Genomic DNA, 26,680 nt, shown 5'->3' with positions numbered 1-26,680 from the left:
TGTCCTGGGACCTCTACTATTCCTCATTTACATTAATGACCTGCCCACAGCAACTAATTACCCCATGACTATGTTTGCAGATGACAGTACCATAATCTTTGACAGCAATGATATTGATAATCTTGAATCTGACATAAATAATAATATTATATCCGTAATAAATTGGTTAGAGAGTAATAATTTAAAAATTAACTTAAGTAAGACTGTAATTATGAAATTTGGACAAAGAACTAATAATAAATTAAATCTTGACATTAATTACAATGGTGTGAGTATCAGTGAAACAAACACCACGAAATTTTTAGGAATACATATTCAGAACACGTTGTCATGGGACGTACAAATTGAAAAAGTATGCAGTAAATTGAACCAATACTCATATGCATTGAACATGTTAAAGAAAACTGTGGGTAAACAAACATTACTAACCGCATATCACGGACTAGTCGCGTCATGTTTAAGATATGGGATTATATTTTGGGGAAACGCGACTGGGAAAAGAAACTGCATTTATCGCACAAAAACGGTGTATCCGAGCTATCTGTAATCTACAAAGAACGGACAGTTGTAAACCACATTTTAAAAACCTAAAAATATTAACCCTACCCTCCATGTACATCTACGAAATTGGCCTTTTTGTTAGACGCAATCTGTCTAAGTTTGCGCAAGTAAGCAGCCTACGCAGAGCCGATAAATTACATTTGGTTCCAAACAAAACCGCTCTGTTTCAGAAAAGCACATTTGCAATGGCTCCAAAATTATACAATAAAATCCCAAAATGTGTCAAATCAGCAGATAATATTAATATTTTTAAAAAAAGGTTGTTTATATTTCTGATAGATAAGGCATATTACTCTATTCAAGAATTCCTAAATGATAAAAATATAAATTGATAATAATGTATGTATTTAATTAATTCTTTTAAATGACTGTATTATAACTATGTATTATGTTTTGACTGACTGCAATGGTATAATGTAATGTAATGTAAACTTATTTAATTATCTGATAACAATATCTATGTTATAACTACTTTAATTTTATGATATTAATTGAATTTATATTTATGATCAAATTAACTATTTGTACACCATCAAGTGGTAGGACATGGAGATCAAAATGTATTTTTTCTGTAACATCTATTGTAACCTATGTTCACAAATAAATAAATTGAATTGAATTGAATTGAATTTGAACTAATTAAACCTATGTATATATTAGATACTAAGTTTATGTCTATAGGTATAAAACTTATCTTCTTTGTTTTTCATATTATGTTCCTCCAAAAAATTCAATTGTTATTATATAATATGATGATAACTAAATGGTGTTCGTAATCACATCATTAATTAATAAGTTTTTTCTGATAATTTTCACATAAATTCCAGAAACACTTTTACAAAGTAACGTTATTTAATAAAATAATGGGCTCACCTCATGAATCACTCTCCACATTCAATAATAATTCTTCGTAATGTGATATTATTATTTCTCTTTTCAAGTGCATGGTTATTTACACTTATTCTTCCATACAGCGGAATAAACTTATTTAACTCTTGGGTTACCTATTTATTATAAAAACTACTAAAGTACCCACTTATGTATATACTGTGCGTATTTACTGTATGTATAAATACGAAAATTACAAACACTTTCCCTTGATAAGTAATAGTAACATTTATATTATAGTTACCTGTGATTTATTTTTTAGCTAATACTATGAGTATTTTAGTTTTCAATTTATAAGTATTAGTTGATGCTTTTGTTTTACCCCTCTCTCATACAATGCTTCATAAGAATATCCGATACTTATTTTTCATGATGTTGGCAGAGAGCGTCACTTGCGTGGCGTGCGCCTGATGTGGAACAAGGGTGAGCCGCTGCCGCTGAAGACTGTGTGGAACCCCTTCAGCCAAGATGTGCCTTTCATCACATTCGCCTCGCATCCCATCTTCTGGCATAAAGGTAAGTAAATTACAGCATGCTGGGGTTCATGAGAGATCGTCTCAATGGAGTCAATTAGATTGAAGATAGTTGGAAATTACTCAAATACTTAATTTTTAATATACCACTACCTCTAGTGTCTTATTCGTAAAACTATAAAATATTTTTCATTTTTATTTCGTTTAAATATCCCTAAAGGTTTTTACACCAAAATGAGAAGAGAGACAGATGTCAGCTGATTGTTTTAGTGCACATTCCTCCGTTTTAAATATTTACTTTTCAGAGGGCACAGCAGAAGAGAAATCTACCTACGACATGGAGACGTTTGCTGTAAAGCTGCAAAGGGCCATAGAGCACATGCCGTCGTCCGCGTGCTGCATACACCACTCGCCCATCGTCATCCAGAGCTACGTCGGCGTGACGTCACTGCTACACAACAAGGCCGGCATGGGCTTCTTCAAGGTCAGAGGGAAGTTCAGCTTCTAGATGTACCTATGTATGGTATAAGGAATTACTTGAAAACTGGACCTGTATTATGAATTCTTAACGGAGATTAGTTATCGTTAGATAGACCAAAGGCTGGAACTTTGTTATGTATACAAACTGATTAGGTGAAGTATCTCGATGGAATTGCGGTTATTTTCATAGATGTCACTATTTTGGAGTTTTGATGTTCGTGAAATCTGTGTTGCTATTTGTCGGCGTGTAAATTACTATGTGGATTTCAGCTTGCGTTTGCCTTCAACTCTTGGTGGTGTATTGATATTTATGTACCGTGTCTCTGCAAATAAAGATTCTTATTCTTATTCTATGTTACGTTAAAAAAATTATATTTTTAAGGTAATTGCTCCTATCTTAATGAGATGTACCATTATATTATTACTTTGAACATCTTATGCTCTTGTACGTATAACCGGGTTTCAGCTTTCAAGTACTTAAAACTATTGTTATATATTTATATGTTATAAGCCTTATTACAATAATAAATAATTATCGTTCACGTACTCCTTTCGTGAGATTCATATACTTTTTGCCAAAGGCCTTCAGGTCCGTTAGGTGGCTAAAATAGTTAGCAGAATATTGTAGAAGGCGCTAGTCGACTTATGTTGAACTTTATGGGCAAGTATATTGAAAATAGGCAGTTTTGTATCACAAGTAATTTGATAGTTGAGAAAAACGTCTAAATATTAATCACTAGAGATTCAGCTGAGTGTTGTTTCCGTTTAGAATATGAATTCACTACATTGGTATAAAAGTTATGAATTAAATCAAACAAGTCCTTTTGTGTTTTAAACATATGCCTGCTCCCTGGTTTTTCTGGTATTCCAGTGAAATAATTAATAAATGCGGCTTTTAATATCAATCAATTTACTTGCTGATAAACACACAAGGATCATAGCAAGTATAATTTAGATAATCTTTGAAAATTTAGTGTGATTTTCCTGTTTCTTAGCATTAGTGGGCTAGTAATAACATTTCGTTTTAATTTAAATGTTAGAAGATAAATTATGGGAATTATAATATATTGTATAAACCGCTTAAAATCGTCAATAAAGTTAATATATTTAATATTATAGAGTGGTTGAGATTGTTGAATAATATATGGTAGCTTTTGCATCAGTAAAACGTTTGTAATTCCATTTGTTTATCAAACATTGTCCAGTGTTTCGCGGAATTGTTATCGATGGCGTTAATTGTCACTATTGTGGGCTTCGGGTGTTAATTGCTATATATATTGTTTAGTATTTTTAGCTGATACCAAAATCGAACAGATCTCTAACATCATCATCGGCCTAGCCTTTTCCCCAACTATGTTGGGGTCGGCTACCAGTCCAACCGGTTTCAGCTAAGTACCAGTGTTTTACAAGGAGCGACAGATCTCTAACAATATTTATAAATTTTGCCATGCGGCCGCCCATTATCTTTGGAGGTGTCTTTATTGGCCAGGAAAAATCTCCAGAGGTCAATAGTGAGATTACGAACACATAATGAATTGAGAAATTTCCCACACATTGTGACCTAAATAACTTATATTAAAATTAATGCATTTATATTAAGTAAACATTAATTCTAAAGTGATTTCATTGCATTTCATAATAGTTTGGCTAGAATAGTCAGCTGAAGTAAAAAAACATGTCATATACAAGTTTTTTTGGTGCCAGTGTAAAATACGTTTATTAGAACGTTGCCTGTTGTTGTGTTTTGTCATTATTTTGGTGTAACAGTTAAGTTCTATGTGGGTTCTATAAAAAAACCTTATTAATTTTGGTGCAGATTATATCTACTTGGGATTAAATTATTTACTGTAATTAAATAATCAGATTAATCTTAAGTGTTGCCAGTGGCAATAAAAATTCTTACTAGTAAATCATATTGGTGTTCAGCATTGTTTCCGTGCTACTTACCTACATTGTTATGTTATTAAGGTTTATGTAAATATATATTTTAGAGTATATTTTGTTGGTAATCTTTAATTATGTGGTAATATATAGTTGTTGTATATAAATGTTTACGAAGTATAAATTCGTATATTTTTTAAATGTATTTACGATAGTTTTAGTTATTTAGAAGAATATATTCTTAGATAGTAACGAATCTGTTGAATTTGATTTCTAGTTTATTTGTTTTAACAGTTTTTAATAAATACAGTTGATTGTGGTGCACCCGTGCATTTAAGTGCAGCATCAACATGATAGTTGTCAGCTCATTAAAAATAACGTTCAAATGTGTGTTGTCAAGAAAAGTCATATTTACAAATATTGCCTTGTGCCTACCGACGACCTTGTGCATGACTTAAAAGTTGATTTTAAATGCTAAATCCTAAGTCAGAATCATATTGGAAATTAAATATTAACTACTTTTGAATAAAAATAATATTGTTCAACTTCTTTGGCGCTTTGTATAAATATTATGTAGACTAGCAAATTATTTAATTATGTGATCAAAATACATTCTAATAATAACAAAGGTTGTCAGAATGCAAAATTTCATTTTAAAACGTGTAGCCAGTTGTTAAAAATAGAAAAAGAAAACAAATAATCTGATTCCTATTAGAACATAACGCTAAAAAAAGTGAAAAAGGAATAGCACCAATATTAGATATAATTAATTTTACTTTTTAATTAATATTTAACAGGCCTACTATAATATTATTTTGTAACAATAAGCATAGAAAATTAATTTAAAATAGTGATTTAATCACAAACGTTTCAATTTAATTTGTTAAACAATAATTACATTCCATGTTTGCTCAATATTTAAATATCTCAATAATTTTCTATGTGAGAATCAAATTGATAACAAATTAACTTGACACGTAATAGATAATTATTAAATACAAAATTACATAAATTATAAACATATTGTGTGAGAAGTGTTTATTTAAAGAGAAGTTGTTATAATAGTAAATAATTACTATATCTAATATAATATGTTGCTGTGTTTTCTATTTATTTGGAGTCATGTCGTTGAAGTTTGTCTTTATCTTGAACTATTAAATATTTCAATCATAAACGATGTTTCATTCCAATAAAACCTTTGTGTAAAAATGAATAGAAGTTTATTTTTGTATCCTGTACTATCGAGATGGTATTCGCGAAAAGCCTAAAAAGCAAAAGAAAACTTAAGAATGTATTAAATAAAACAGAATTATGCTAGTAATTGTATTGAATGCTGCTATTTTTTATTATAAAAAGTAAAGGGCAACGAACAAAAACGTTTCTATAACAAATACTATATATTTGTGGTTACATAGTTATTCTATTCTGAAGTCTACAAGAATTCGCTATCAGTCCAATTGGCAGGCAAATGATAATTGTCCCAAAAGGATTCTTCCAAGGTGAGTGACTGATCGTTTTCTTCAACTCCTATTTCCCTCACAAAACGTATATTTTCCATCCATGACAGATCATTTATAACTTGATCGTTATAAATTGGTATTTTGGTATTTGTATTTGGCAAATAATTAAAACTGTTTGTGTCAGATTCAGAAGGGGGTAGTTTGGATTTCTGGGTAGACATTTTTTTTGGTTGGCGACTTTTAGCTTCATTTTCTTTTGTGTCAACGTTTTTCTTCTTACGTGGAGCTCTTTTCTTTTTTGGTTTTGCAGTTTTTGTTTAATGTTACTTGTATTACCATTTTGGTATTTGTTGAGTTTTTTCTTTGTTTCATGAGGATACAATTGTGCGTTTGCTTTCGATGTTTCTACAGAAAATTTATTAGATTCAATCACGGGCATTTCTTGGTGGACTATGGTTTTAGTAGAACCAGGGTATGAGACGTGAGCTTGTTTGTTACTATCCTGACGTAATACAATATGATTTGTTGGTTTTAATACTCGACAATCAATTTTAAGTTTTGCTGTTATATCTTCCAAACTTTTAGTATTGATATTTTGTGACATGGTGGTACTACTGGATTTTGCTTTAATCATTGTATTAGGTCGTATTATGAGAGGCTTTTTGATTATTTTACTTGGTTCCGTATTCTGTAATGTGCTCTTTGCATAAGTTGATTTCCCGTTTTTATCAACATTTACTATCAAATAAATCGGTGTAGCTTCGTCTGATACATTTGTCAGGTTCTGTTCAATATGCTCATTGGTTACAAAATTATTAAGGATACTTTGAGAACAAGTATCTGGCTGTTCTGAAGCAGGGAGTTCTTGCAGAGATAGATTAGAAACAGCTCTTTGTATATCTACTTCAACAGTAACGGGAGGTGGTCGAATAAAATCCACTGCAGCGGTCTTACCGCTATCGTTCTCATCATCATCTATGCAGAGATCAATAATCTCATCGACTTCATTTGCGTCTTTTGTATTCGCTATTGTATCAGCTTGGGAAAAATGAGTTAGATCCTCTTCGCACATTGAGTAAACTGGGGACACTGAAGGTGGTCGGTAATTTTGCAGGTGACAGATATTAGAGTTCATATTGTCACTGTCAGCTTCTTCACGATGCTCTAGTATGATTGCTTTCATGCAACGAGTCAGTTTCTCGATAACCTGAAATTTACGTCAGTGAATAAATTGAAAATATAAATTACAGCAAGGAAGAGACATCAAGCTCTAGGCAGGTAAAACGGTCATCTTAGTTTCTGCTGTCTTATCCATGCAACTAAAAATAAAACGTTTTTGTTTACCAAAACAAAAACGTTCATGTAGAGTTGTGTAGCTAGTGTCGTAAAAAATAGTAGATAGTGTAAAAATGTATATCGAAATTCCACAAAACTCAATATTAATAATTGTAGTGGATAAACATTTAGCTATAAAATGAAGAGGAAAATTTTATTTGCATATAGAATTCCTGGAAGATCGCAGATAGTGTACGCCCCTGAGTTTCCGTTCGGAAGCACTGGCGCTTGTGGGCTGTAGGTCACATCCCATGTCCTATGTCTAAAGGGCCATTCTAAATATATCTAAGCATTTATTTTACTCTATACGTAGCCCAAATAGAGTAGATAAATGTCGTAGGTACTTACATCAGCACTTATTTAAGGCACTTACTAAAGACGGTTGTCGAAGTTATCCCCTTAATCCCTTATCCCTTCTTGTGATAGTTTTTTAGTAACTGATAAGTATGACTGAATAGCACAAGGTGTCACCATGCTAAATGCCCTGTGCGCGGTGTGTTGCGGGTTCGATTCTCACGTAGCTCCAGCATTCGTGAAATCCACGAAGGCTTGTTCTGAGTCCAGGTGTCTTTGTGCAGGTAATAAGTGTAGATACTCCTACCCTTAATTGTATTATATGCACCTACACTAAAACGCTAATGACGTAGTACACAGCAAAAAAGGGGATCGATACAGACATTTAATTTTCGTCCCCATTACTCTTATATAGATTTGAGGTAGGTACATGATGTTATCAATTCACGAAGTTACAGAATATTGCGATCGATTCATTCTATTTCAAACCGTACCTGCAATGAGCGGTCGTCGCGATTGCAAGATACTTTGTAAGATTCGACCTCCTTAATAAACTGCTCTGCTTCAGTATTGGATATAGGCTTACAGTTATACACGTATTCATCTACTTTCAGGCTTATTTCCATTAATCTCGAAGTTATTATTTGTTTCTGGAATTAAAGAGATTTTTTTTAATCTGGATCTAACAGATACCTGCTCTTAAGCGAACGAAACAGCGCACTACACTGCTCATAACGGCGTCTCGCTTCCGTAACGCCAGAGTTAAAAAGTTACTCAATTAATTCATTGTAAGCGGGCTCATTTCCTATTGGCAATTTCATAACCATATATTATTGGATTCCGTTTTTAATGATTCCTAAAGACGTTGAAACTCACAATCCTTATCAGCTATATCGCCTGCATGTCGAAAGGAGCAATTAAATAATTTGTAAACACTACGGTACTGTGACCTTTAATAATGTGATGACGTTTTAATTACATTATTGCTTGCCTTTTAAATAGTTACTTATATATATTGCGTCTGAACATAAAATATGCCTAGAGTGTTCGAATAAGTTCAGTTCGTCACTTAAAATACAAAAAAAGTATGCGTGACGAGGCTCCAAAGATTGTCCTCTACGAAAAAGTTTAGCTAAAAAGTTTTAATGCAAAAGTTTTCTTTTTTTTTGTTTACATATTTTTGTATTAATTAGACGTACCTGCTTCTTTTGGCGAGACCAAGCGTTATTTCGTTTTTTAGGCATATTGATTTTTAGACACTAATATTACACGTAAATATGAAAATTAATTATCTGCGTGAATTTTTGAAATGAAAGTTTGGAACTTGATTGGCGCCTTTTTATTTTATTTTTCTCGCGGTTTTCACTATTTGCATATTTAGACACTCTATTTTTTATATGTAAAACTGTTATGGTATTTAATTTAAATCATTTTTGTGTCTGAACTGACTATAATATTTTGAAATAATAATTTTTGATACACATTTTTTCAGCATTAAACTAGTTCTTCACTCTTTTATTATTGGGCGAATCTGTACCTACAACAGATAATTTTTCATTTATCAAAGGATGATATCCGCGTATCCTGTGTTATATAAACTGAATAAATTATAGTACGGCTCACCATTCTGGAGTCAGTTTGCTCGTGTACTCGCACACGACAACTGTTGATTATAAGAAAAAACCATAAATGGATAAATTAGCAAATTAAAAATGTATTTAGTTACTCAAGCGCTCATTTTATTATTAGCAATATATTTTAGTAATGCTGGATATGGAATACCGGCACCGTCTCCAAGCTATCAATATGGGTAAGTTTTCAGTTTTTCATTTAGAGTTCAATGTTATAGCACCGTTGCCTCTAACAAATTAAAAAAAAACTTGATCAGTGTAGTGTTATTCAAAAATTTAAATTGCGAATGTTTACATATTCTACGATGGTCTTAATAATAGTTAAGTTTTTTGTATTTTTTTTTATCATCGAAAGTTTTTTTTTAACAATTTATTTTTTTCTGTAGTGCCCGTAAGTTTACACCAACAGGTATTAAGGATTTTATTTATTTTACATTTTTGTAACTCAATCTATTTAAATAGCAATTAAGTGCATATTTAGGTATTAATCGTTATTATATTTATACTATATTAAGCTTTGATACATTACTCATTACATATATTTGGTTCATTAGAACAAGATAGTGTCGTAAAGTAAGTGTAATTAACTTTGAAGAATCAGTAAGTTTCGTAGGTTAGATTCGATATAAGCACCTTCTTTCTTAGAGGACTCCGAATAATGTTGAGAAGGTGCATTCGATGACGTAGTACTTATAACTGTTCACATTAGCTATGGATTAGGTGTACATAAATAAAATTATTTGTATGTCGTTATGGTCCTGTGGTTAAATTGTACCTATCTAGTAGTAGCAATCATCTAGGTGATATAAACATTGTGTAGGAACCTATTCCTTTTATGATTATTTTAATTCTTAAAGCGTATTTCAGACAATCCGACGTACAAGCACCGGAATACGTACCGCCTTACCTAAAGAACCAAAGATATGGAAGCAACCGGTACGGTGGAACAAAATCTGCATACAGTGGGACGAAAACCGCACCAAGTGGGACGAAAACAGCATATAGTGGGACGAAGTCCGCGTATGGTCGAAGTCCAGCAGGATCTCCTGGTACGAAGAATGCGTATTCTGGTACCAAGTCAAAATACTCCGAGACCAAAACTTGGTACTCCAACACTGGTAACGCGTAAGTATTTTTAAAGTTTTCTTTTGCTTTATTCGACTTTTGACTTATCTACTAGTTAGTCTTCACTGCAATTGCGCCATTTAGGTAGATACCTACTGGCGGTAATTTACGACAAACCAATTTCATGGCGTCCTGAACAAAACCGTTGAAATCCTCTCTATTTTGTAGCAAGAGATAAAAAATTCGTTCAAGTGCCCGTCATAAATTCAACATCCAACAAACTTATGACCGTTCCAACTGTTGCTTAATCTCAATTTTATTTATTGTGTTGTGGTAGCGGCAACCGAAATAAATAATATGTTACGGCATTACATAGCTATCACGGTCTGGTGACAGACGGACTAACAGATAACGGATCCGGTGCAGAACCCAAAAAACCAAAGTTCTTGTATTAGCAAAGCTAATTTCCAAATCTTTCGTCTATCCGTTGCGCTACATACCCCGCTTTCTCATTATATCGTTCTTCGTATCTCAGTATCTCAGTATTCCGCTATTTACAATTTCCGTATTGTATGTATTGATTGTATTGATGATTGAATGGATATTGGATTTCGACACTCAAATGTGTTGTCGTAAATTACAACTTGGCCTGGACGTAAATACGGCTTTAAGGTTTGAATGGCAATAAACCAATTTGCTTGTTCTAATATTAGGTATCAAATTATATTTTTTGTCAAGCCCGATAACAACCGCTAAGCTAGGGTAACCCCTATGAGTATTAACACATCCTCACATTATCAATTTTTAGAAACTGATACGAACTTATATTTCATTGCTTAAATTATGTTTTGCGTCAGATATGTGTAAATTGATAACCAGAATATATTATTTTATCTAACAAATTGTTTATTAAAAAAAAGAATGTTAATATATAATTTTTGTTATACCCTATCATTCAAACAAATAAATTGTATATTTCAGGCCCAACTATTATGAATTCCACAACAGTGCCAACCAGCCATTCATGCGTAAGTATTTACTGTTATTCCATACTCGATTTTTTGAAAAACCGAATATCATATATTAAGGCGCAACAGGATAAAATCCCTTAAGAATAATTGATCAGTAACATAAGCAAGAACGATTTACAAAACCAGAATTAATTATAGCGTCGATAAGATAAAAATAAAAACAATAAGTAAATAAGTATAAACGATTATCACTCGGCGTGGGCGCGCTATCGGCTCTAACGGAAGCGTCTCAAATCTAAGCCGGCGCTTGCGCTGCTCCCGTCCGTTTGATTTGCAAATAACTACGACCTAATTAACGCCAATGTCAGTGATAATGCATTATGTAGTAATGCAGTTTACAGGTCAGGGTTTTGTTCTGCATGGTAACATCAAAAGGTATGAATAATCCGTCCAGCCCAAAAGACATTTAATTTTGGGGCATAGTAAATAGAGATTTGACTGTATCCCATTTGCGATATGATCAGTAGGTGCCCATAAGTGTTCAAATATTTTTGGTGGAGACTTTGAAATTGATGGACGTAGTTTTAAAAGCTTTATATATTTTCTGAGCTTAGGTACCTCAGTTAAATTTACGCAGAATAGTCTAAGATCGCAACGGTCATTAAAAGGCGCTGTATAACTACGTTTGTTTTTGGAATTATGTTATGTTTATTATGAAAATGTTAACGCTAGTATGGTTAGTATGTACCTAAGTTTCGAGGTAACTTTGGTAAAATTTAAAAAAAAAGTCATAATACTTAGATTATATTACCCATTCATTGTATATTTAACTTACACCAGCGAAATGCGAGCCTGCCTGCAAGAACATGGGCATATGCGTGGACACGAACATGTGCCAGTGTCCGGCCAACTTCCACGGCAAGTTCTGCGAGTTCGAGAAGAAGCCTTGCCTCTCCTACCCACCGCTGCCCATGAACTCCAGGAGGACCTGCTCCTCTGAGTACGTTAACATTATGTTATCTTAATAACCCGTTATCCAGTAGTTCTAAACCCTTGAAATTAGTGTTCTGTTTATTTTATACAGGTTAGGTATTTAATCGAAATTCTTCGACAAGTAAAACCCACTCTTTAGAATTTTTATTTATCATTCAAAATTAAACAAACTAAGCCCAAAAAGTGGTACAAACACCTGAGTGATTATTTATCCATTTACAGTTCTTGTTCCATTTCTGTCTTACCATTTTCCTTTCTTTCACCTTTTAATTATTTCCTCATTTGTTATTAACCTGCTAATGTTACCGGGCAGAACATGCACGATAACCTGCATGGAGGGTCACAAGTTCATCGACGGGTCCACGGTAGCCAACATGCGGTGTATGGACGGACAGTGGCAGCCGACGCGAGCTGACTTCTCCACCATCCCCGACTGCGAGCCGGAGTGCAGCCCGCCCTGCACTAATGGTGGCGTCTGCTTAGCTGTTAATACCTGCGAGTGCCCAGCTGACTATAGAGGACCACAGTGCCAGTACTGTAAGTCATGAAATCTGAAATATTTTATCTCAAAATCAACCCCTGCTATAAAGTTTTGGCTGGTAATTTTTGGGTTCCACTTGAAAGTATAATTAACTAAGTGGAATTTACACATCCTTAAAACACACACCTTAAAATTACATATTGAAACCGAGATATACATAATTATTGTTTTGGCTTCAAAAACCCTTACTACAAACTTACGGTTTTTACCATAAAATTGCTCATTTGGATGTTCGGGCTGAGTCAACACCTGCCTCTAATTTCCCATTCACCCGATTTGAATAAATTTAAAATATTCGTGTAATTTCCGATCTCAACAGATTAGCTTGTCCACCAGCACTGAATATACTCGACTTGTTGTTGGTAACTATGTTTGTTTGTAGCGGTAAGCGTATGCGATATCCGCAAGCTCGCCTTCAACGGCGCGTACAATTGCGCGGGCGACAGCGAGTCGTCCAGCTGCGCGCTGTCGTGCCCGCCCGGCGCCACGTACAGCTCGCCGCCCGCCGCGCTCTACACCTGCCGCTACGACACCGGCGTCTTCCAACCACAGCCTATACCTAACTGCGTTTTCCGTAAGTATTCCTCTCACATTTTCCCTAGAAACTGTTGCTAGTTTGTTTGCTAGTAAAATTCCATGTTTTTTTTTTGTAAGACCCACTTATGTAGAGGACGCCAAATGTCTCTTGTCTTTTACAAGTTTAAATCGGAAAAAGTAATCATGACTTGTTAAACTGTCAATAAGGAGAGCTTCATTAAAAAAAAACCCATGTTAACTTTCTTTTACAGCTGAAATCGTAGTCATCACACCAGGCAGTCACACATACAATAGCGTAAGTACCTTCTCAATGTCAACTCTTTACATTACCTCTCGCCTTCTTTTAACAAATTTCCTTTTTAGACTTACACCTACACGGAATATACAAGTGAGTCACATGGAAGGCGGCGCATATCTAGTGAGAGCCAGAGCGGCATGACGGAGAGCACGCACGGGACACACAGCGTGCACAGCATAGAGGACCTGCAGTCGCATGGGCTGGGACGCAGGACGGACCACGGGACCGGGGGACCCATCACGGTGGTCGTGCAGGACCTCACACCTAAGGGAGGAACCTGTCTCACGTGGGCCGGTGTCCATTACAAGACCTTCGATGGAAAAATTTATAGGTAATTTAATCTCCTTTAATCACTGTAAAAAGTGCAGTGAACAATATTATTTTGTTCCTTCTGAAAAGAAAAAAAAAAAATCATAAAATAACATCGCAATAACTTTTATACTTAAATCACTATTTCCTTCGATATAAGAACTAGATATTAAGTCGAGTATTTCTTAACAGCTTCCAATCACCATGCCAGCATATCTTGGTCCGCGATGCTAATGACCACAAGTACTCGGTGGAGGTCAAACACGGCGATTGTCAGAACAAAAATCTCTGTCCCAGCGAGCTTACTGTCTACTTGGAAGATAAGTTTTACGTGCTCTCTATTGGAGGTAAGTTAAACATTATCAAATTTTTTAGAAGACTAAGCTGCTGAAAGTATTTAATTTTCTAGACTGATATAAGTTTAAACTGATTTTTGTAATGAAATTCTCATTACAAAAATCAGTTTACAGTCACTTAACTTAGGTTGACAATCTTGTGACCAGAGATTGACAAATTTAAGAAAACAGTGACTACCTATTAACCTTCAGATTTGGACCCATTTAGAGCAAATTTTTATGTGATCTTCCTTGTCATTTCTGGAAATCCTTGCTATACCAGATTGAATTTGACTGCATGGATAACCGAGTGGTTTAGGTCACGTTGCCAAATCAAATGTGTAAGATCCCTGCATAAGACGAGCCTTTTTGTAATCCACGAATGTTTGTTCCGAGTCTGAGTGTCTTTATGTAAGTGACTTAAAAGTTTGTGAAACCCCCTCGGCATAAGGATAAAATTCCTTAGTTAGGGTTGTTTCCCTAAGTGGGATTTGTATAAAACATTTCTATTGTGTCTTTTTTGGGACAGCGTACTTGTAAATAATGTTCTATGTATGTAATGTGAGTTCTATTTATTAAACCCATTTCCTTAATTCCGCTTGTCCAGAGGACGGTTCGGTGTTGTTCCGCAACACGAAGCGCCTGATCCCGATCCCGGCGGCGCTGCCCGGCGTGCGCGTGTCCATGCCCAGTGACTACGTCGTCATACACCTCGATGCTGTGGGGGTCACTATGAAATGGGATACTAATGTAAGTTGATACACCTTATTTTAGATTTTAGTCCGAGGTTTTAATTTTTTCGCTGTGTTATTTGTGTTTAATCCCACATATTATCCGACTTGCAGTGCTTTCTGAGTTTTCAAATGATAATTATAGGTACTGTATTTTTGGGGAGACTTTTGTGTTTTGTATAGGGGTAATCTTGCTACTATAGGCGAAATATCTTAAAGAAGCCTTCTAGTTAGTGCTGACTTTCAGAAAATTGTTTCTGATTTAAAACAACATTTCATCAAAAACAACAGGTCTAAAACCGGTATATAATGAAAGATTCGGCTGACGTGAAAATTTCTAGTGACGTGAAAGCTTATAATTAGATACGACTATCTTTACATCTGTCATTTCGAGAGCAATATTTGTTATTCATAACATTTTTTTTTAGCCAGCCAAAATAAGTCTATTGTATAAAACTTAAAGTGCGATGTTGCGTCAGACAGACAAGCAGAGATAACCCCATATCATGGCTTAGATACAACCTTCACGTGTCGCGTGCAGAAATGTACCAAAATTTGACCTTTTAAGGCTTAAAGGTTACGAGAGGACATTGACATGTTATTTCGGTTATTTTTCTAAATTATCTGCAAACTAAAGGATGTCCTTTTTTATTATTGAGGGATAATCTGCATCCGCGCATGCACTAAGGCTAGATGATAAGTTTGCATAATAATAAACATATTATATTTTGTTTTCGATAAATGTCAATTCTGTTTTTGATAAATAAGATGATATCAAAGTTTAAGTTTGAATTAAACAAAAATAATTTATTGTGATGGATACGTATACAGTTCGGGTTGAATTAGGATTTTTCAGGAACTCACGTCTCTGAAAAAATACAATTTCAATTTATTTGACTGTACATAATCGCAAATGATATATCTACTTGATTACTTTATTCAATACTTGATTTGGACCCTAAATAACGGACCCTAATAAATAATAAATTTTATTTTTGCCATTGTTCATATTTATTAACTCAACCTTTCATCTTCCATTCTCCCAGGATGTGATCCTGGTAGAAGGCTCAGTTCTCCTTTGGAACAGCACCGAGGGTCTCTGCGGTACGCTGGACGGCAACCCGGAGAACGACTTCAGGACAAGAGATAGAACTATCGCTAAGACCAAGACTGCGATGGCCTCGTCGTGGCAGGTCAACAAGATTGGTGGTAATTACCTACTTCATGTTTCTTTGTTTCAATTTAATTTATTTTCGACCTACTTCAGAAAGGAGGACGGTCTAAATTCGCCTGTACTATCTTATGTTTAAAACGTTGTTTATAACATTACTAAGAAAGTTTTCTTTTTACAGACGTGTGTGACAGTGTGCCGACGGAGACCAGTGCCTGTTCCTCTGAAGCTGCCGACGATGTTAAGAAGGCTCAACAGTTCTGCGCCAACATTTTCTCCAAAGAAAAGTTCCGAAAGTGTTCTGAGGTGTGTATTACAAAATTGACACTGTCTGTGGATTTCAATTCCCTTACTGCTTATTTCATTCCAAAATGGGTCTACCATCACCTCCTAAGTCAAGAAAAACTGTTGGATGCGAGATAGAGAACCATACTGCATAGTCCGGCCTCTTTTTCCGCAACTGCAATAATAATAGGTGGTGTTTTGGTCCCCTGTGTGATATTATAGTATTCATTCACTGGTGTCTTTCATAGGTTATGGACGTGACGTTACTTTTGGAGGCGTGTCAATGGGATTATTGCGCTTGTTCTACAACCATGAGTAAGTTCAATTAATAAACTTTTTACATTATTTTAGACGTCGATGCAAGTGTGGTGTTATGAATAAGACTAACACCACAGGGAGGTTTCTGTTTGATTTTGTCTTAATATAAAAAAGGTTATAAAATAAAAAAAGGACCTTTTTGTAAAGCATGTCTTTGATGCAGCTGCCGAGGAATGCGCATGCAGTACTGTGGCTGTGTATGCTAAGGAGTGCCTTAGACACGGCGTCACCGAGATGAAGGACTGGCGAGATGCTGACACTTGTCGTAAGTATCACGAGATGTTATTATATCAATTATACCGTGGTATTTACATACGAGGTTTTCTTTATTTCACCGGAAACCGGTACTAACTGAATAAAGTCAGTAATATTCAATTTCATTTTGATTGTGTGCCACGGGAATGCAGGTGAACTCGTGAAACAAAATAATAAAATAAAATTTATCTTCATCCCAACAGCAATGAAGTGCCCCGAGGGTAAGATCTACAATTCGTGCGGATCCGACTCGCAAGCCAGCTGCGCGTTCCCGCTGGTCGCCGCCAAGAGCGACAACAGCTCGTGTGTGGAGGGCTGCTACTGCCCCGAGGGGCTGCTGCTGGAGGCCGGCCGCTGCGTGCCCAAGGCCGAGTGCCCCTGCAGGCTCAGGAACAAGAGCTTCAAACCCGGAGCCAGTATAAGGAAGGATTGTAATACCTGGTGAGTGGGAGATTAGTTTGTCGTCTCAAAATAAATCTTTGAACTAGTGATACCTCTAATGGCACGGTTCATTATATGAGTTAAAAAATATTTTATTTTTCCTTGAGGATATAGAGTTCATAGAGTTACCGCTTTGGCTGGTTCCATGTGGCCAAGGAGAGACAATCGCGGAAGGCTTTGGGGAAGGCCTTTACCCAGCTGTGGGGCAGAGTGGACTAGGGAAAAATCCCTACGTTTTGATTCATGTGAAGTATCACGCTAGCATAAAAATATCAGGATCTTACTAGACGATACGCATAAAATTTACGCGGTGTATTAATTGGATGACTATATTATAATTGTGAGTGATGACACCCAGCACGTGCGAGTCCGGTGAGTGGACCTGCACGAAGGTCCCGTGCGGCGCCCGCTGCGGGGCTGTCGGCGACCCTCACTACACCACCTTCGACGGAATGCGGTACGACTTCATGGGACACTGCACCTACACCATGCTGCAGGCAGATAACATCACCATAGAAGTCGAGAATGTGGCCTGTTCCGGGGCTATTACAGAGGTATGGACAAGCTCATTATGCACTCTAGAAAAAAGTTTATATTGTGTTGGGTGTTTAATGTTAAGTGACTAGGTACGTTGGTGATTTTGTTCTGGTCCACTGGAATTCTTAAGTGGTTTCTTCTAACCTATGACAGTGTCTAACTCTAGTCAAGTAAAATGGCTGGACCGAACAATTGACTTAATAGCGTTTTAGCGTTTCGTTCGCGTTATGTCGATATGGCTTAATTAAAGTTAACGTTTATTCCACTCTCAATCTTTATTCAAAGTGTCAAATTTAATATACTGCCAAGCACAGATGGCTTTTATGACATTATTGCAATACCCCCGCTGTCCTGCAATTTATTAAATTACAATTACCCAATTTACCTTTCGTATTCTAAAACTGGTATTCTAATTAGGCAATGGACCTCAGCCCATACAAAGGCGCCGGCAAGCCGTCCTGCACTAAAGCCGTGACCCTGTACTACGCGGGAGCAAATGTTCACATGAAGCAGGGAGGGTTCATCTTGGTGAACGGCAAGGAGGTGTCAGCGCTGCCCGTGTTGGTCGGTGATGTGAGGATCAGAGCTGCGTCATCCATGTTTGTCATCGGTAAGACTAATGGAATCTGGTCCGTTTGAATGTTATGTTTAATTGTTTTAGTGTTATCAAAAGACTTGTCGGATAATATTTTAAAGATAATTCTTTCGTGCAAAATGAAAATTGATGAAAAGAGTGCAACTTATATAAAATTAAACTTTTTTTTAGTTCAACTACCCAACAAGGTCGACTTATGGTGGGATGGCAACACTCGCGTTTTTATTGACGTGCCCGCTAATTTCCAAGGAAAGACCAAGGTAAGGATGCTTTTTAAACAGTTGACAGTTGCAGATCCACCTGTTAACTTATTATATTTATTTTGACGTTAGTTTTTACAGTAGTTACGTGCAACAAAACTGCAAAAAGTACTATTAAGAATACTTTTTATTCAGGGTCTCTGCGGAACATTCAACTTGAACCAGAAAGACGACTTCCTAACCCCTGAGAATGATGTGGAGCAGTCTGCGTTAGCGTTCGCCAACAAATGGAAGACTCGCGAGTTCTGCACTGATGTGGAGACAGTGGAGCCGGAGCACCCCTGCAAGGCCAACATCGAGAACAAGGAGGCCGCTGAGAAGTACTGCAGCAAGCTCAAGGGGAAGGTCTTTGAAGGTTAGGGAAATTATTAGTTATGAGGAAAGCCAAGGTTCATAATACGATTTCGTGACTTTTCTCAGAGTACTCAGTGACGATTTCGTCACGCACTGTTGTCAAATCTAAAAAAAAACTGATTAGTCAGACTTTACGCGGGTTGTAATAAATTGTATAAAATTAATAAGAAAATAAATAAATTGTACTCAAATCTTAATATTATAAAAAAAGGTTTGGAGGCGCCGGGTATCGATCCCGGTACCTCTCGCATGCTAAGCGAGCGCTCTACCATCTGAGCTACGCCCCCGTTATTATACAAGATTAAAAAAATAAACATATTCGAATTTATCACATTATTATTTCTCGTGCGTCATATACTGTAATTATACAGTGAAAGGTAATTTTAAAGCAAGGTAACAAGGTTACGTTATTTTTAAATCAGGTGGGCCTAAATATTGTACTAACGGATTCCAGATATTGCTTACTAGGTGCGAGTTGGATTCGTACAATACAGGATCCATACATATTTACTAATCCCGAACAAAAAAAAAATACCGCAGCAATCTGTGCCTAACCTCGATATTTTACATAATCAATTTTCTATCACAGTTCATAAGATACAGCCTGAGTACAGACGGACTGTGTCTCAGTAATAACGTTCCAATTTCCCCTGAGTAATGAATCCTAAAAACCATCCTATCAAGAGCTCCCGATGACTCGGATCTCAATGAGCTAAGATGTATGGTACATTATTATTGTTCGCCAGAATGCCACTGGTACGTGGACGTGGAGCCGTACTACGAGGCGTGCGTGTACGACATGTGCGCGTGCGGCGGCGACGCGGCGCGCTGCCTGTGCCCCGTGCTGGGACACTACGCCATGGACTGCGCCGCGCGGGGCGTCACGCTGCAGTGGCGGTACCACGTGCAGGAGTGCGGTCAGTTACAGCCAACATATTATCACATTGCAGGATTGCATTGCAGGAGTGCGGTCACTTACAGCCAAAGTGTAATCATATTGCAGGATTGTATTGATGCGATAATGGATATGTGTGGTGGTTTAGTTCACCCAGAAAAAATACTTTTTTGCTCACTGGGAGGATGTCATTAACAACATGTAACTTATTTTTATTTTTACATGACATTCTGTTTGAGATCGCTGGAGAGGAAAGTCATAGCTTGTAAAATTTATTAAAAGCTATGACTAGGAAAGTCATAGCTTTTAATAAATCTCCAGCACTTATTTAACTCCGCCGAGAAGGCCTATTAGAAAAAAAACTCAGGGATCGTTGCCTTTTTTTTAATCTAGATAATTATATGGCTGTTTGAGGAACATTTAAATCATTAGAGACGTTAAAGACTAGTCAGAAAATGCAACCCATTACGTCTATACTCTATTGTCAATGACACGACTCATTTGTCCAGTAAGTCCTTCTTAAGTAAATTTTACTTAAGAAAAATACTTTTGCGTATCTTATTTAGATCCAACTTAACTAGATGTATTTTCATACAGAGCTCCAATGCAACGGTGGACAGGAGTACACAGTATGTGCAGACAGTTGCCTGCGCAAATGCGCGGACATGGCGCTGGCCACCAGCGGGACCTGCAAGCCTTGCTGCGTGGAGGGCTGCGCGTGTCCGGCCGGACAGGTAGGGACTAGTAGACTACTGAAATAAACATTATTCAATAGATAAAGGATTAGGATTGTTCTACAACGGGAGAAAATAAGACTGCGTGGATAGCCAAGCGAATCCGACCACCACGCCGAATCACTATACGCAAGGTGTCGCGGGTTGGATCCCCGCATAGCCGGCCCGCGTCGGCATCGCCCGCGACGCGTTAGGCGCAAAAAGGATAAGGAGTGTTGGGACAATATAATTAAAGTGTCTTGTCTCTAATTTTAAATACCATTGACACCTACTTATATTTCTAGTTACTCGACGACAACAACTTGTGTGTGCCGATCGGCCTCTGTCCGTGCTTCCACAAGGGCATGCAGTTCAACGCCGGTTACAAAGAAGTCAGGGCTGGCAGGCGAGAGAGGGAACTATGGTGAGTAGAGATAATTAGCCGGCAAACAGAATCATTGCTTAGCCAATATAAAATGGACTTTATTTCGTGAGGTATAGGATCGTTTTTGCAGAAAGTAAACTCGGAAGTAGCCCAAATTTTGCTCAAAATAAAATGCATAAATAGGTTAACTTAGGGTAGTTTTAGATAATTGCGTCGCGTTCCCGGGGTTCCTAGTAAACAAGGGAAAGGAGAAGCACTCCGGAGGTTTTAGATGGCAACCGGTCCGGAAAACCTGTCTTAACCAGGGCGGAGAAAACGCATTAGGATTTATCTGGTTAAGAAAAGCGTAGCTTTAGGCAGACTGAACAAGAAGCTGCGTTATGAGACGGTTTGAATATCATTTCAAGCAAAAATATACAAAATTTCCAAAAAAAACCTATAATAAAAAATCCATATTTGGAGGCGCCGGGTATCGATCCCGGTACCTCTCGCATGCTAAGCGAGCGCTCTACCATCTGAGCTACGCCCCCGTTGATATTCAGCACTAAATAAAATAACAGTATAAGGATTATTGCGTCAAAACCAAGTGCGTAAAACTTGCTACTACACCTTTCACTTGGGTAGTGAACCAAATTGCATAAGTTCATTCATACTCGCGAAACCTGTTTAAATATTTATGAGAACCAGCTATTTCGTCGGCTTTGTTGCACCTAGATACAAAATGAAAAAAAGATCACATGTTCAATGAAGTTACCTATGTAAATTAATATTTTCTTTAATCACATTAATGTTTTAAGTCAAATTACACAAATCCCGTATCACAACGTAAGTTACCATACTCCTCTAAAACCCCTTAACCAGGTCTGAAGTTAGCTGCGATCTATTTTTCATGCCCCTAGTGATGAAAGGATCTACCTTCAATATTTGTATATCTATATTTTTCCGAATCCAGAATTTCCCCATTCTGTTTTTTGCAAAACAAAAAACAGAATGGGGAAAATAAAAATGCACGAAAAATTAACATTAATAATTGTTGTTTGTTTATTCCAAGTACATAGACAAATAATGTGTTAACTATGCGCAATTGTTGAACAGCTGTAGGTACACGACCTACAGCTGTTTAAATATATTTTTCTATGATTGTAACTACGATCGCATGGTATGGCGTTAATATTTTACATAATACACTAGACTATATTTTAAATTTAAAGATTTTCGATTCCAAATAGATAGTTAATGCCTAAGTCAGTTTTTATCCTGTTTTATAGCCAATTTAAAATCCAGAACAAAATCTATTTAAACATAAAATGTTATCCGCCAAACCATTAAAAAAAAACTATACCACGATACTATTTCAGGATCATGATTTTGATCGAGATATTGTTTAAATTATACCAAAATCCCATCTCTACGCACAGCTGTTCTTTCTTAAGACTCTAGCAAAGTACTATCTAGAACAATTACACCCAAGTAAAAGTTTCTAAAATGGGCAAACATTGAAAATTAATAACACATCATCCATATTTATGGTACAGCAGAGGATTCCCTTATGCCAGACACCAGTCTCCACCTCAATGAAAAATTTTACTCCATACTGTTTTGTGATGAAGACAAACATGTACCTACTTATTTTCTCTTATATTCAGTACATGTGTGGGAGCTCGCTGGGACTGTAAGCCAGCGACCCCTATGGAGATCCAAAACTACCCGCCAGCGGAGGACCTCCGCAGCAACTGTAGCGCATCCAACAACATGGAGTTCACTACCTGTGAGATTGCCGAGCCTCTGACCTGCAAGGTATAATATCACTATTTAACCGTCTTTGAATAGAAAATGCTGAGCCAAACTTTAACTCAAACGACAGCTATTTCATGTCAAGTGAAAAAATATTCAGTAAAACTGGTTAACCCAAAAACAAACGCATTGGGAATTTTATGATTTTTGAAGTCGGTTGAAAATAATAGGTTTTTTAGATAAAATAAAACGCGCAGATGTCTGCGAGTAGCGTAAAATCCGTTTTCTACTTTAGAACTTAGACTCTTATCGATATTAGTTTTCATCTTTTATGAACCATTTTCGTCAAGTGCGTCCAACAAAATAGGACATCTAAAGACGATTTCTTTTTTTTTATCACGGGACTTATGAAAATAATTTCGATGATTATATATAAAATAATTTGAGGGGCTTTAATAGTCCACTATGTCGCATCCTAACTAACTTTCCCAAATAATAATTAATTATATTTAAGTATACCGATAAAGTAGGGTTATTTTTCGAATTAACAGGATATTCTAGAAATTGGCGAAGTACACGAGGTAAGTAATTTTAGGATTAAAGTAATAAAAAAGCAAAAAACAATTGTGTTTTGTGTGCAGCTATACACAGTAGATATCTATGGTAAAACCTGGATACATACCTACAAGCAAGTTTAATGTAGGGATTTGTAGCTAAACACTGAATTGTCAACAGCTCAAAGTTGCCGTTATTTCACTTATGTGCTTGGACGTGTTAAAGAAGTTGCGTTTCTCATAGAAATCGCCGCGTTACTAATCATGAAAATCCATAGACCCATTATCATTTTTGAGTGATGTAGTTACCTGCTTATGCTAACACTAGTATTTGAATCCTTACCGTTATCGTCGTTATATTATGAGGACAATCTATTGTGTCTACTATATGCACAACCACTCACAATTATTCTGCTGGAACATTATCATAATCAGTAGTGTAGTTTATTTTTATATTTCTGTCATTACTTAGGTAAAATGTAAGTATTTAACAATTTTCATGTCCAACTTATGAAGCAATTTTACTTTATATACCCTAACAACATCCCAATCTTCATGATATCAGAGATATCATCTTCAGTTTTAATATCATGAAGACTACACCTACATTCTCTGTTTGATTTCTGATCAATTTACGTGATAATGATATTTGATCTTCAACTAACCCTCTATCCCACCAGAACATGCATCTTCCACCTTCAACGATAACGGCGGAGTGTCGTCCTGGCTGCCAGTGTAAGAAGGGCTTCGTCCTGGACACCGCGTCCAAGAAGTGCGTGCCGCCGACACAGTGCCCGTGCCACCACGGCGGCAGGAGCTACCCGGACGGGCATGTCATGCAGGAGGAGTGTAACAAATGGTCAGTGGTCTAGTGAATATTTGTAAAGATAGCTCATTCATACATTATGGGAGCTAAATTCTATGAAGAGCAGCAATTACCCTACTTTATAATTTGTGTAAGGCCAGGAGCACTGAAATTGTCCTAGTGTGCCTATTTCATTATAGTCATTCCGATCCATCCCTCTCCCCAAGATAATTAAAAAATAATCGCAATTGACTTTTATTCTGGCAATGGACTTGCCATGCCTTGAAAAAAATGGAGGGAAAGAAGGGAAAAAAAGTCGATGAAAAAAAGGTCTGGAGGCGCCGGGTATCGATCCCGGTACCTCTCGCATGCTAAGCGAGCGCTCTACCATCTGAGCTACGCCCCCGTTGTATATCTTAACAAAACAAAACACCACAATAAAACTAGTGCGTGCTTGCGTATGCGCAATGCGTACTGCGTGGTCGCCTTTCACTTTCTGCGCAGCGACAAACTTGGCGGACCGTTACGAATATATTCGACACGCATATTTACATATCAATCAGTCACTCGTTAATAATTATTTTTTCTCACTACACAATATTAAAAGTTTGTAAAATGTGGGTAAGCAGACGGTTCGGACAGACAGACGGACAGGAAAATATCATTTTGTTGACACCAATCTCCGTAAAACTGTAATAACGGCTTTTATAATAACTTGGCTCTATATTTTATACTAAAAAGATTTGCCTGTCATTTGCAATCTTTAGTAAAATAATCATTGACCTCATTGCGATCTTTGCATACGGCCGTACGTGTAGATTTCTAGTATTGGCGCTTAGCCAGACTTATTTCTTTCTCATCTAGTAAAAATAATGAAATTGTTAAAACAAAAGTCGTTCATGATCTGAAAAAAAAATGCACTAACTAGGAGAGCTACTTAAATTTCTTCTGAAAATTTAAATCCGCAAGCAAGTTTTTTAAAATGGTTATTTGTCGAATATGCATCGTGAGAAAGATTTAACAAAAATAATTAAATATTGATCGGGACCGGTACTATGGAGTTTCTTGCCGGTTCTTCTCTATGTGAACGACATTTTAGAACCATACACCTAGAGTTACTAGTTTTGTTATCGTTTTTCATGCTCATGTTTTAGATCTACTTGAAAAAGGCTTTGTTTACTATAGATGCATACTATAAGAAGGTATTATACGCATTATTTTTGCTACTACCAGTGAATGCAAGAGTGGTAACTGGGCGTGTACTCAACGCAAATGCGACGGGCTGTGCGCTGCGTGGGGAGACTCGCACGTCGTTACCTTCGACGGCACCGACTACGATTTCGAAGGAGTCTGCACGTATCTGCTGGCTAAGGGAATTATGGACACCAAAGATGGGTTCGACGTTGAAATACAGGTGAGAAGAGATCTATTTTGTAGTTTGGTTCTTTAGGACCAAAAAATTTTAATGAAAAGGGAGCTTTGAATTAAAATCATTGGTACTAGTAACTGCTGACTTTAGAAGTGCTCTCAATTGCAATAATCATCTAGAGTTAATTATTATCAAATTGTACGTCAACTACAGCCTGATTAAGCAAAACTATACTACCTACAAAACTGTAGGTGTATGGTCTGAGACATGAACATAATTTACTGTTGTGCGTCTATGGCAATGAGACAAGTTCCGAATTTATCATAAAAATAATACGCTGTTATTTAATTATCTTGGAAATTGTATTATATTGTTCAATAGTCTACTTGTGTCAAGTATGGTTAATCTGCATGCCATCCATAATAAATTAATTTTATCTTCTAGAATGTACCGTGTGGCACAACAGGAGCTACCTGTTCTAAGTCGGTCACTCTGAAAATAGGCGGCGGTGGCGATGAGGAAATCGTGTCGCTCACCAAAGACGCGCCCATACCAGACATATCGAAGCTGAAACGGTGGGTGACATACTGCAATTTTGCTTCAAACAATTGTTAAGTGACATTTCTCAAACTAAATAACTAAAATTGATAATGTGCGAGTCGGATTCGGGGCAATGAGGAATCCATACATATTACCTATTCGGCTTTAATCTTACTTGACAAATTATTTTGTGGGTCTGACTTAATTATCCACTCACCAATAATGATGATCGCAACAACTGTCTCTCAACTTCGATCCTTCTTTTAAGTTTTTCCAGTTGTAGCGGTAGCTTCATTACGTCATCTATATCTGTGCTATCATGGTTCATGGGACACAAGCCCAGTAGAGGAAAGACAAACAGCGCAGCCTCAGTAATGGGGTTCAACTTTTACTGTTTGTGCAACCTCAAAAGAATGAAATAAAAAAATCTATATCGCATAACAATAACTTAAAGTTCTTATTTCGTTAAACAGAATAAAGATGCGCATGGCTGGTGCGTACGTGTTCCTGGACGTGCCCTCCCTCGGCATGAGCCTGCAGTGGGACCGCGGCATGAGGGTATACGTCAAAGTCGAGTCCATTTGGCAAGGAAGGGTGAGCCTTACTCCTTTTACTGTGATTATACTAAAAGAAAATACCACGAAAACATAGGGTTTGCCAAGTGAAAAATATATCAAATCTCATGT

The 26,680-nt window shown here is 36.6% G+C and overlaps 2 protein-coding genes and 3 non-coding genes across 5 annotated transcripts in view; 2 read left to right on the top strand and 3 right to left on the bottom strand.

The window, feature by feature from the left end:
• Window positions 1-1,413: 1,413 nt before the first annotated feature.
• On the top strand, window positions 1,414-2,721 carry LOC113508790 (tumor protein p63-regulated gene 1-like protein). The gene is made up of 2 exons (XM_026891900.1): window positions 1,414-1,965; window positions 2,228-2,721. Exons 1-2 carry the CDS (start codon window positions 1,860-1,862, stop codon window positions 2,428-2,430), a joined length of 309 nt encoding a protein of 102 aa, XP_026747701.1. The 5' UTR covers window positions 1,414-1,859; the 3' UTR covers window positions 2,431-2,721.
• Window positions 2,722-8,994: 6,273 nt separating this feature from the next.
• Window positions 8,995-26,680, top strand: part of LOC113508787 (hemocytin-like) — a 44,191-nt gene continuing 26,505 nt past the window's right edge. Inside the window, exons 1-27 of the mRNA XM_026891894.1 lie at window positions 8,995-9,182; window positions 9,871-10,128; window positions 11,050-11,096; window positions 11,880-12,039; window positions 12,346-12,569; window positions 12,956-13,147; window positions 13,362-13,405; window positions 13,474-13,739; window positions 13,910-14,064; window positions 14,660-14,802; window positions 15,830-15,992; window positions 16,136-16,260; window positions 16,488-16,554; window positions 16,721-16,822; window positions 17,016-17,253; window positions 17,612-17,807; window positions 18,208-18,400; window positions 18,557-18,645; window positions 18,781-19,000; window positions 19,746-19,916; window positions 20,492-20,628; window positions 20,913-21,031; window positions 22,639-22,789; window positions 23,961-24,139; window positions 25,319-25,499; window positions 25,899-26,029; window positions 26,468-26,588. Coding sequence (XP_026747695.1) covers window positions 9,085-9,182; window positions 9,871-10,128; window positions 11,050-11,096; window positions 11,880-12,039; window positions 12,346-12,569; window positions 12,956-13,147; window positions 13,362-13,405; window positions 13,474-13,739; window positions 13,910-14,064; window positions 14,660-14,802; window positions 15,830-15,992; window positions 16,136-16,260; window positions 16,488-16,554; window positions 16,721-16,822; window positions 17,016-17,253; window positions 17,612-17,807; window positions 18,208-18,400; window positions 18,557-18,645; window positions 18,781-19,000; window positions 19,746-19,916; window positions 20,492-20,628; window positions 20,913-21,031; window positions 22,639-22,789; window positions 23,961-24,139; window positions 25,319-25,499; window positions 25,899-26,029; window positions 26,468-26,588 — 4,170 coding nt within the window. The 5' untranslated portion in view covers window positions 8,995-9,084. The remainder of the gene's footprint in view (window positions 9,183-9,870; window positions 10,129-11,049; window positions 11,097-11,879; window positions 12,040-12,345; window positions 12,570-12,955; window positions 13,148-13,361; window positions 13,406-13,473; window positions 13,740-13,909; window positions 14,065-14,659; window positions 14,803-15,829; window positions 15,993-16,135; window positions 16,261-16,487; window positions 16,555-16,720; window positions 16,823-17,015; window positions 17,254-17,611; window positions 17,808-18,207; window positions 18,401-18,556; window positions 18,646-18,780; window positions 19,001-19,745; window positions 19,917-20,491; window positions 20,629-20,912; window positions 21,032-22,638; window positions 22,790-23,960; window positions 24,140-25,318; window positions 25,500-25,898; window positions 26,030-26,467; window positions 26,589-26,680) is intronic.
• On the bottom strand, window positions 19,214-19,286 carry Trnaa-agc. The gene has a single exon. It is a non-coding gene; the product is annotated as a tRNA-Ala (tRNA).
• Trnaa-agc lies at window positions 21,450-21,522 on the bottom strand. The gene has a single exon. It is a non-coding gene; the product is annotated as a tRNA-Ala (tRNA).
• Window positions 24,419-24,491, bottom strand: Trnaa-agc. The gene has a single exon. It is a non-coding gene; the product is annotated as a tRNA-Ala (tRNA).

The sequence above is a fragment of the Trichoplusia ni genome, chromosome 3 (genome assembly GCF_003590095.1).
Source record: "Trichoplusia ni isolate ovarian cell line Hi5 chromosome 3, tn1, whole genome shotgun sequence".
NCBI lineage: Eukaryota > Metazoa > Arthropoda > Insecta > Lepidoptera > Noctuidae > Trichoplusia > Trichoplusia ni.
The sequence above is the reverse complement of the archived record's forward strand: the minus strand, read 5'-3'. Positions and strand labels throughout refer to the sequence as shown.

Excerpts from the sequence above, each read along its gene's own strand:
- LOC113508790 (XM_026891900.1), top strand. The coding sequence starts at position 1,860 with ATGTGGAACAAGGGTGAGCCGCTGCCGCTGAAGACTGTGTGGAACCCC. Across the intron at positions 1,966-2,227 it reads TCCCATCTTCTGGCATAAAG|AGGGCACAGCAGAAGAGAAA; the intron begins GTAAGTAAATTA and ends TTTACTTTTCAG.